This window comes from Setaria italica, chromosome VII (genome assembly GCF_000263155.2).
Source record: "Setaria italica strain Yugu1 chromosome VII, Setaria_italica_v2.0, whole genome shotgun sequence".
Classification (NCBI taxonomy): Eukaryota; Viridiplantae; Streptophyta; class Magnoliopsida; order Poales; family Poaceae; genus Setaria; species Setaria italica.
The window spans coordinates 8014043-8025856 of NC_028456.1; the positions used below are offsets into that span (position 1 = coordinate 8014043).

Below are 11814 nucleotides of genomic sequence, written 5' to 3' on the forward strand. Positions count from 1 at the left end.
CTATGTATCTAGACATAGTATATATCTAAGTGCATATCAAATGCTATGTATCTAGAATAAGTTAAAAGGAATAGTAATTTGGGACGTCCCGTACTGTGAAAACACAGAAATCGGTCAATGCATAGATATATCCTCGATCGGCAAGAGTGGGCGGTAGTAGTATATGTGGAAGGAAGGAAACCTTTACACGGTATTGATCGAGACACACAAAAACTCTTCTCTAAGGGTGTGTTTGGTTGCTTGTATTATTTAGTTCATGTATAGAATAGTTCAAAATAATAATGATCATTTTGTTTGGTTGGGTGAATTGTACCAACCTATCCAGGAGGAAACCATCCCACTCGATACATTATTCTACCAATAAGAGTGAACCATATAGTACAAGCAAATATGTTGAATCTCACCATCCAGGATCATCCATGCATGTATCAAATGGCGCATAAAATCAAACACACCCTAAGAGAACTGTTGCGAGGTTGCAAACGTCTGCCCGAACCCCCAGTTGGCCGGGGCAACGTTGAGGAAGGTCTTGGTCTGGCCGTCGCTGCTGGTGAGCTGGAACGACAGGCTCTGCCCGTTGAGGTATGCGTTGGACTGCCAGTTGACGCCCCAGTTTCTCGACATGGCCATCCACCCGGTCCGCGAGCCCTTGATCGACACCGACTGGATGGACCCGCAGCCGCCGACGTTGGAGATCAGCACCAGCTCGAAGTAGTCGCGGCCGTTGATGGTGAACCTGACCCCGCCTTGCTTCACACATGGCACCCTGCACACGTACGTAGGTCATCCGCGTCTGAGATCACCAACATTCGACCATCGCTAAATCATCAAACTTCGAGTGGAAATCGCTCGGGATTTCGTTATCAGATGTGCATACCTTTGGTAGATCACCGGCACGATGCCGCCGCGATAGATGCCGATCTTGAGCCAGGCGGGCTCGGCCATGTCGAAGTGTTGGCGGGGCGGGTTGCACCAGCCGCCGTTGTCGTTCGGCAGGGCGTAGTTGGGTGGGCACAAGTTGGTGGCCGTGATGGTCACCGACGTGCCAATTATGCAGAACCGCGGGTCCGCCTGGTAGTCGCACGTGATCCGGTAGCACTGCCCGCACGAGGCGCCGTCGTTGAACAGCGCCGTACTCAGCGCTGCTGTGTTCGTGCCGTACCCCGTCGAGTAAAGGTTCCCGTACCCGCAAGCGCCTCCTGCATATACGCGGACATGGTAGGTTCATGCGTCAGCATCAGTTCCGATCCTTTGAGCTACACAAAAAAGTTGAAAGAAATTGTAGCATCTAGGTAGCTTCTCTCTTACCCATTGTTCCTGAGGCGTCGCTACCGCCATAGAAAGTGGCGAAGGCCTTGTTCAAACCGGACGCCGAGAAGCACGCGGCTTCCTTCCAAAGGAGACTTGCCGCCGCGAGCAACGCGATAACGCGAGTGAATGAGCCAGTTGCCTCCATGGCAGTGAGGGAGCTGAGATCGATGAACAACGCTAGCTAATGGCCAAACGTCTGAGGAGGCATCGTCGTTTAAGTAGGGATCGGGTCATCAGGACTCTGGCGTTTCTGGATTGGATCAGACGGCATGTACGCATGCAGTCTCTACCGGCAGAAGCCGTGCGTGCATGTGGGCGCGCATGCAGGTCTGCTAGCTATCCGGGAGATGACAGCGACACGAGCTAGCAATCAGTCACTACATTATTGGTCTGGATCCATCGGCCGCGTGGGAGATTCGGGCAAAGCCTCGAGAGCCCATGTTCGCGTTAATAAACTGTTGGGGTGTCTCTAACGTGTGTCGGGTCCGGACGACAGATGCTGCAACTGCAAGACCCATCTGTGTGTCGGCGCTAGTCCCAGTGTAGATCTGGACCTGCGCGTTTCCTTACGCATAGTGAAATTCGGTACTTGTTTTTGTCGGTGCTCATACTAGAAAGCACTTTTTTGGAATATAACACGATGTCGAGATCGATAATCGTCCTGCCGGTGTGCACTGTGAAATCTGTCCTCGAACAGCAAGGTTGCGTTATTTGCGAACCTGTGCAGGTCGGTGCACGTCATGGAATCGCATAACTGTCCAGTCATGGATAAATTGGCGATTATTAGTAAGAGCGAAAGGCCGAAAGAAAATGATTCTATCGTTGACATCTCTGCAAAAATCCACTACGTGGTCTCCATGCACCGTCGTTCGCTCGCTTTTTTTCGCGAGAATCGTCCAAGAATCGTTTCCAAACAAGGTCCCAGTGTTCTTCTCCATGTATATGCATGCACGTTTTATGTTTTTATTAGTCCCATGTGGGAAACAGGATGTACGGGCGCAAATCTCCCACAACGCTGACTCTGATGACTGAACATATATATAGAGCTGAATGGTACTAATACGTTTAGATGGGCGCTAGAAAAATCAGGTAACTTTACGACAGCTTCGTTATATAGAGAGTCGAAGTTTCCTGGTATGCATAACAAGTGGATGATGGAAATCTGGATGGCCAAAATACCACTAAAAATTAAAATCTTTATGTGTGGCAAGTATGCAATGACAAAATTCAATCTGCAGATTAAACGCAATTGGCTTGGTGAGGTTGATTGTAAGATGTGTGGAAGCTTAGAAAGTACAGATCATATCACATCTATGAGTGCGCCATAGCAAAATTTGTTTGGTGTTTCTGTAGGGATGTTTTTGAGTGGCAATACATACCGCTTAATGTTAAACATTTTTAGGAGAGGGTGCTAGAGAGTGTAGATGAGAAAACTCGATCTTTTCTCATTTTCCTTTTCAGTTGTATAGCTTATGGCTCATAAGAAATGATTTTATGTTTAACAATATAGTGGTAATCTCACCTGATGTAGGTCCATATCGTGTATTATCTTTCATGCTGAGATGGACGATATAGAGCAAGGAGGAGGAGCGATTCCGATTGGACATGGAGATACAAAGATTACAACTTCGGCTATCACCATTGCAATCTGAATGAAAGGATGAGAGTAGATTTGAACTTTATGTTCTTTGTGCTGGCTCTATTATTGATGTTATTTGGTTATCTGTAAGATTTTCTTAGAGGGAGTTAGAGTGTGGTTCCGGTTCAGTGTTATCAGTGATAGCATTCTGATTCTTGGTCTGTATCCAGAACATTGTAAAATTGGCAACCCCAGTTGAACCTTTTGCTTTCAATCAAAGCAGGGCCAGCAATGGTCTGTTATCTAAAAAAATCTCCCACAACGCGGAAATGAAAGGAGAGGCTGACTGACCGGTGACTACGGTCATGGATCACGATATAGGCTCATCCCGATAAATGTTACTACATGTATTATGAAATGCACTTTCATTTCATAAATACATAGCTAATTATATTCAATATAACATATGGGTGCAGTCAAAATTAATGACATATTCTTAACTATATTCGTGTCACTGGTGGAAACCCCACCTTTATTAGTCCTGGTTGAGAAACCGCGCGCACAGTGTGTGGAATTCGAACTCACAACCTCAAGTCTTGTACGATCCTTCCTTACCATCTCACCAACACAGCACATATGATAAAGTTAGATATACTTTCCTTTTGAAGTAATCCGTGGAGACTCCTTTACTCCCGGTTTGTACCACAAACCCAGACTTATGTTTTTTGTTACAAACCGAGACTAAAGGGGTCTTCATGGACTATAACATTTAGACCCGAGACTACATCTACTATTGTGTCTTAGTAGGCATATACAGAAATAGTATTGGAACCACCTCTTAGGCTAATCCTAGTGCAATGTATTCGTACCACATATGAAATATTTTTTGATATTTTTATTTATAAATTCCTGATTTTACTACCCATGCTATGCTAGTGTCACTACTGGAAAACTGAGCATTCATCCTGAGGCTCAGTACCGGTTGCATTTTGGCCACGTACTAATGTGAGCATTAGTATCGGGCCTAATGGATAGTCCCCGAGGAGCCCCCTGTGACGCTGATGAGGACATCACCTGCTCGGATACAACCACATTAGTAACTTTTGATTCACAGGTGAAACAATTCTTTACCATGATTGTATTTGATACATTTGATGAATTGATGTTGCACCATGATGTGTGTTCATTGTCAATTTCAGAAATACATACGTGGATCAAAAATAGTGTTAAATATACATGGAAGGCACGGAGGACCAAAGAAGTAGATTGGGGGTTAATTCTAAGTATTCCCAACATCCTCCACCAGACCACCACGTCACTTTTGGCCCAAGGAAAGAAAGAGTTCCAATCCAATACGTTTTGGGGCTAGATTCGGACTGCAGCTCTGTGTCAACTTGCAACGGCCGCCACGACCTCATCTAGACTCCATTTTAGGTGTTCAAATACTCCTTGGAATCCTTATGAAGTCTATTTTCATATGGATCTAGAATCATATCTATATATTCTCTGAGTCGTCCGCAATCATCGAAATACTATCAAGAGGTTTTCTGTCCAGAGGTGCTGCGTTGCCTTATTTTGGCCCAATGGGCCGTGTATCAAGTTGGGTCCATTAGGGACTATGTCCTAGGGTTGGAGCACGACCCCAACACTCCCCTGGTCATCCTCCTAGGTATTAATAAGGATTAGAGCTGCCACGAACAGATTAGATTTTGTTTTGTTGAAAGTTTAGCCATTGCTACTTCTTTGTAGACGCGTGTGTCGACTAGACCATCCATTCTACTCGATTCAGAACCCCAACTTTGTGATTTGAGATTGGTTTTCATCTCCATATTTGCAATTGAGTTGCTTGTTCTACTTGTTCTTGCTTGTTCTTCGATTGCTTGCAGGACGAGTGCCCTAGTGGCCGGGTGATGCGCTCCACAAGATCGCGGTAGACATTGGAGGTGGTGTATCGGTTGCTAAGGCGCAGCTTGGAAGGCTGTAGTCAGACCGTGAATGTCGTCTCCATCGACCAATCGAGTTATCCCATGCCTCTCATCGAAAGATCGGGAATCAACCCTAGCGGGTTTATATCAGTCGGTATCAGAGCAAGATTTATCGGTTAGAGACTTCCAATCCTTCGCTGTTTTACTTTCCCATAGTCCAGAAAAGGCTAAAAAAATTAGTAGATTAGTTTACCCACAATCCTATAAACCCTTTGAGCCTTTGCTAGCACTACTTAGTTAGGGCTTGTTGAGTTTTCGATTGCATCGGTTGTGTCGAGTTGCTGGTCTTAGTGTCTTTTCCTTTAGAGTTTTGAGTTCTATCACGTTTTGGTCACCACGACATCCACCATCACCATATACATCGTTACTGCATTTATGCCACCACGAATCCATATGATGTTCAATTTGGGAGATTTAATACAATCTAGAAAGCTGAAGTTGTCTTCTTTCCAATGGATCTGACCTTGTAGCAAAATTCATTACGAGCGCTCCACAATCTTCCTAGAGATTTTCGTATCTACTGTATTAACAAGAGTTGTTAAATCTGAATTCAAAGGGGTTGTGTGTGCTAGCTTTATTGTTTTGGTTGTTATAGTACCACATAAAAGTTTTAGGCTCCTGCAGAAAAAAAAGGAAAAAGAAAGAAGAAAAAAAAGAAAGAAAAAGGACAAGAGAAGGAGAAGAAAGAAGGGCTTGAATCTGTGAATCTATTGTTTTTCTTCATGCTGTGCTAGTTGCTCTTTTTCAGTGACTACCTTTGTGCCTAGGCTCACGTCTCTAGCATGGTTTAACCTAGGACCAGCATAGTACCGCCGTTGAATGATTACTCAACTTATTTTTGTGACTAACGTGGTGCTAGTATATTTCCTTGCTTAAACCGACCTACAGCTCCACATATTTGACTACAGCTTACCAGGTTTTTGTTGCTGCGGCACCGATACACTTCGCTCCACGGTTGTAGACTTGTTGGTTGCCGTCACCTCCTGTTTGGCTTGGTAAAAACTTGTAAGGGCTTGTTTGAAGCAATTTGAGTTTGAGTGCATTACAACCAACACATCCTAGTAGTTGGCAGGAGGATACATATTGTTTTGTGTTTCTTGTTTTCTACTAATCATGGCAGGTGATACGGATATTTTTGAGCTGTTGAAGCTAGACCCTCATATTCAAAATGTCATTCAACACTTACCGTTATATGATGGTAAGTTTGATCCTAAAGCTTACATTGATTGGGAGATAAAAGTAGATAATAAATTTGATGAGCATGACCTGTCTGAGAAACAAAGGATTTATATTGCCTCTAATGTTTTGACTGAATATGCTTTGCTAGAATGGAAACACATTTGTAGGCACAACAAAGTTCTAGAATCTTGGGAAGACTTCAAATTTCTTTTTAGAGATGCATTCATTCCTGAATATTATCCTGATTATTTGCTTGCAAAATTAGAAAACTTGAGGCAAGGTAGTAGGACTGTGAAAGAATACTTCCATGATTTTAAAATTTGTATCATGTATGGTGGATTAGATGAATGCATGGAAGATGTTATGAGTAGGTTCATGAAAGGGCTAAATTCTGAAATTCAAACCTTGTTAATTAGCAATTCTTATAGCCATATTGGTCAATTATTTTGTCTTGCTCTCAATGCTGAAAAGGAGATTCTATTATCTGTGAATACTTGTAAGAATGATGTGACCCATAATGTCCAAAATTTGTCAACTCTGCATGCTAATGAAGAACAACAAATAGTGGAACCGATTGCTAATTTTCTTTTGTCACAAAATGCATTACTTGTTGTTCCTTATGATAAGGAGGACTTTGTGCAGATGATTCTTCTACTCTTATGCCACAAGTAGTGAATAAGTGTGATACTTTTTGTTTGGAACAATACAAATGTGTTGAAGAAAAGCTTTTCCATCCTATTACTTGTGTATAAGACGAACTGAATTTGCTATCCTCTTTAAATACTTTGGGTTATATTGAATTTGATATTCTATGTAATCTAAATTGTCTACACGAGAAACTTAAATTTGATTTTGGTTTGCCAAGTTTTAATCATTGTTCGCTTCATTTAATTGGCAAATACGACAGCAAAGGTGAATACTTGGTGCATAAAGTTTATATTTGCTCTAATCTGAAATATCTTTTTGGGCAACAATACCATGATCAAATAGAGGGCTGCACTAACACTAATAATGTCTTGCAAAGTTTTTCTAGTTTTTCCCATATACAACAGGGTAAATCCAAAGAAGGGGAGCATTACTGGTTGTGCCCATGCAGCATTGTCGTCGCTCCGTGCTCCAACATCAAAGCAACCACCTTAGAATGCCATTGGAGCAAGTCGAGGACGACTTGCAGCCAAGAAGGGGAGAATGATGAGGACATCACCTGCTCGGATACAACCACATTAGTAACTTTTGATTCACAAGTGAAACAATTCTTTACCATGATTGTATTTGATACATTTGATGAATTGATGTTGCACCATGATGTGTGTTCATTGTCAATTTCAGAAATACATACATGGATCAAAAATAGTGTTAAACACACATGGAAGGCATGGAGGACCAAAGAAGTAGATTGGGGGCTAATTCCAAGTATTCCCAACGTTCTCCACCAGGCCACCACGTCACTTTTGGCCTAAGGAAAGAAAGAGTTCCAATCCAATACGTTTTGGGGCTGGATTCGGACTGCAGCTCTGTGGCAACTTGCAACGGCCGCCACGACCTCATCCGGACTCCGTTTTAGGTTTTCAAGTACTCCTTGGAATCCTTATGAAGTCTATTTTCATATGGATCTGGAATCATATCCATATCTTCTCTGAGTCGGCAGAAATCATTAAAATACTACTGAGAGGTTTTCTGTCTAAAGGTGCTGCATCGCCTTATTTTGGCCCAATGGGCCGTGTATCAAGTTGGATCCATTAGGGAGTATGTCCTAGGGTTGGAGCATGACCCCAACACCCCCCTAGTCATCCTCCTAGGTATTAATAAGGATTATAGCCGCCACGAACAGATTAGGTTTTGTTTTGTTGAAAGTTTAGCCATTGCTACTTCCTTGTAGACGCGTGTGTCGACTAGACCATCCGTTCTACTCGATTCAAAACCCCAACTTTGTAATTCCAGATTGTTTTTCATCTCCATATTTGCAATTGAGTTGCTTGTTCTACTTGTTCTTCGATTGCTTGCAGGACGAGTGCCCTAGTGGCCGAGTGACGCGCTCCACAAGATCGCGGCAGCTATTGGAGGTGGTGTATCGGTTGCTAAGGCGCAGCTTGGAAGGCTGTAGACGGGCTGTGAACTTCGTCTCCATCGACCAATCGACTTATCCCATGCCTGTCATCGAAAGATCAGGAATCAACCCTAGCAGGTTTATATAAGATGCCCATTAGTACCAGGTGGGAGCTCCACCCGGTACTAAAGGTCACCCTTTAATACAGAGTGGGAGCTCCACCCGGTAGTAATGTGCCTTAGGGCCTTTAGTACCGAGTGGAGTCCCCACCCGGTACTAAAGGCCTCCCATCCGCCGGCCGCTCGTCTATCTTATCCACCACGTATTGCACCTACTGGATCTCACTCCTCTGCCTCCCCTCCTCTATCTTCACCATATCCATCTCCCCCACCCCCTCCTCTATATCTCCCTCCTCCTCTTTCTCCTCTACTGCCTCCCCTCCCCTTCCCTTCCCTCTCTGCTCACCTCTCACCAGCAGTGAGGAGCATCGGCGAGGCGAGCTGAGGTGGAGGCGGGCAGGCGGGGGCGGCGGAGCGGCGACGGGCAGAGCGGAGGGTGGCAGGAGGATGGGCGGGCGGGGACGGTGGGAAAGCGGAGGACGGAGGGCGGCGGGTGGGCGGAGGTGGGCGGTGGGAGAAGGGCAGAGGTGGGGATGATAGGAGGAGGGAGGTGGGTAGACGGAGACGGGGGCGGGCGCTGGAGGGCAGCGGGAGGACGGAGGCGGGAGCGGCGGTGGGCGGGTGGAGAAGGATGGCAGGGTCAGGCGGTGAAGGGCGGCGGTTGGGGGGGCTAGTGGGGGGATTTCATTTTTTTTAATTTTTTAATAGCCCCCGGTTGACCGGTACTAAAGACCCCCTTTAGTACCGAACTACCGAAACCGGTACTCCGATACTAATGGCGTTTTTCCTAGTAGTGTGTGATATCCCACCGGCATGTATAATGTTTGTGCTGGTTTTAACTTTGGCCCGACTAACCAGCCTCATTCGTATCGGCTTCATGGTGCTGATCCAATCACCCGTACGGATGAGATTTTAACGCCGGCACAAATGAGGTGTGCATAGTGTTTCCAAGGTGCATCCACATTTAATTAGTTGATATTATTCCTTTTAAAAGAATGGTTCATTAATGTGTATGCGAAGCAATAATATATGCACATAGCTAGATCTTTTCATATGACTACTATTGTGTCCTAAAAATCCAAAGTGCATTTACTTTAGGACGGACGGAGTAGGTATCACCAAACTAAAGCAGCTAGAACCACACATGCATGTCTTATTGAAATGGTTCCAAATTATCAATTAATAGTTAGACGAAAACAAAATATTAAAAGAAAATTACATTTTGTTGTAGAATACGTATCAGTCATTCGGTCATCTTTTTACCGGTGTTACTTACCACATAATTGGGTGTGCTTTCAAGTTCATCAATGAACTTAATAACATGGATAATAGTATATCCCTAGTGGTGCTACGTATACTTGTAGGATAATTGTATACCCATAGCAAAAATAAAGGCATATTCTCAATTCATCTACACAACTTGCAATTCTAATGCTTGTCCTAAATAAATGGTAGAAACCAATCCATTTTCAACATAAATCATCAACATAATCAATGCACATTTGCCTCTATCTATTTGTTCACCAATATTCGTATTTTCTATAATGATTGCATAAGTTGTTTAAAATCACAAATTAATTATTAATATCTTTCTATTTACTAAATCTTCAAAACAAAAAGGATAAAAAAGTATTAATATAAAAAAGTATCAACCTATGTCGCAAGATTAAATCATCAAGACCGCGAAGCATGGAAAGCTTAAATCTTGTTATTTTGTGATCTCGGCATAACAACCGTGAGAACAATTTTTTCACGTACATATATATTTCCACCGACATAAGTGATTAAGACTCCGGTCCTGTGCACACCTAAATGTAACCTTATAGGCCTTGGCCCGATCCCACAATGCTATATATATGAATTGGAGGAGTGCCCCGTGCACTAATCTAATCTTGTTGTTAGTCTAAACATCGATCAATTAGGGTACTGGAGGGATTATCCTTTTCTGGAAGCACGGATCCATCAACTCCATGCAGTTGTTCTTCACCAATCAAGAACCCTGTTCTTGAGATGGTGAACTGCATCTAAATCACGTTCTTCACCAACCAGGAGCAAGAAGCTCCACATCTGCAGAAGATCACGTTTACTTCATCTACATGTAACAACCTAGCCTGATGAAACCATGTTTAATCTTAAATAAAGCCATTAGAGCATAAAGAAGAACATTTGGCAGTTGAGAAGATAAGTAAAAAAGACACTTGTGCCCCTCACAAGCTAAACCGCTGTTTAAATCATAACTCAAATTTTTGCTTAACAAATTAAAAATCTGTCCAACTAAGAGTTATAGAACTCAACTTTCCTAACAACTTTTATTTTTGGTGTTTTGCTTGAATCTGAGCAGAAGATCTTCAAAATCTCAAAGTACAAAACTGTGTCAATTTAAGAAAAACAGATAAAGTCCCAATTTTGGGGCTCTTTATTTCGAAATTTCTAATATAAACTCAAGCTGAGATCTATACCAATGTTTAAAGCTTCGAGACCTTAACAACTTTTACTAAAGGAGTAAGTTCTAAATCTACACAGAAGGCCTTCAAAATCTAGGTCAAAGTTAGTTTGGTCAACTCAGCCCAAGACTTGCAATCTTGGCATGAACTTATCTCTGAAAAGTTGAACCAAACATTAGAAAAGTCCTTTTATAAGAGTTTGATAACTAAGTTTATACAACAACTTTGTCAATTGGACTCTAGTCCAATTCACCTCCGAAGCATTTCAAAATTGAAGCTCAATTCAGCCAAACAGCTGATTTTCTCTAAGTCCGAAAAACCGGCGTTCCTCCAAACTTTGGTGCTTTGTATCCCCGAATCTACCACGAATTTGAACTCGGTTCAATTACAAAAGTTGAACTTTGGTCTAAGGACTACAACTTTTGTTAAGAGAGTTAATGTTGTGCAGGTTCAAGAATCAAGAGATCTTGTGCTTGGAAATCGACCCGGAGAGAGATCCCGCAAATCCCTCGGCCCAGAGCGCGCCAGGGCACGCACGCTGCACGCTCCAGAGCGCTACCGCCACATGGCACAGCCTCACCGGTGCAGCGCCTCCGCCCGGTCGTCGGCCCCGGCAATATGCCGCCTCGCATGCCCCGCCGCTAGTGAGAGCGTGGTCGCCTGCCGCGCCAGCGCCGCCCCGCTCCGCCCGAGGGCACGCCCTGCCCCAAGAGCGCGCCCCCCTGCGGACACCTACCCAGCGCCGCTGTCTCCGCCAACCGCCGCCCCAACCGTGACAACTCCTTCACGCCTCGCCAGTGATGCGTCCTGGCAAAGCCGATGTTGCCGCACATGCTCGCTCGCTTCGCCCGCACCTGCACGCCTCGCCTGCCGCGCCACCCTTCCTCCTTTGTCCGCCAATGGCGTCACCACCTTTAATGGCCGCAGTAGCGCCCCGGTTCCCTTTCGGTCCCGTTCGCCAGCATCACGGCCCCGCCTCGTTCGCCGCTCCGCCCTGGCCCTATAAATGGAAGCCTAGCACCACTGGTGCCCCCTTCCCCACTCGCCCTTGCCTCTTCAAAGCTCCCCTGTCTTCGCTCTCCGCTCCACCACTCGGTCCTCCGTGAAGCCCCCACCTTCGCTCGACCCTGCACCACGCCGACACCACCTG

General features: G+C 44.5%; 1 protein-coding gene across 1 annotated transcript; it reads right to left on the reverse strand.

Moving 5' to 3' along the window:
- Window positions 1-266: 266 nt before the first annotated feature.
- LOC101776412 (expansin-A1) lies at window positions 267-1548 on the reverse strand. The gene is made up of 3 exons (XM_004975062.2): window positions 1309-1548; window positions 878-1199; window positions 267-766 (listed from the first exon to the last, which is right to left on the reverse strand). The coding sequence occupies exons 1-3, from the start codon at window positions 1454-1456 to the stop codon at window positions 457-459; spliced, it is 780 nt and encodes a 259-aa protein (XP_004975119.1). The 5' UTR covers window positions 1457-1548; the 3' UTR covers window positions 267-456.
- Between the last annotated feature and the right edge of the window lie 10266 nt (window positions 1549-11814).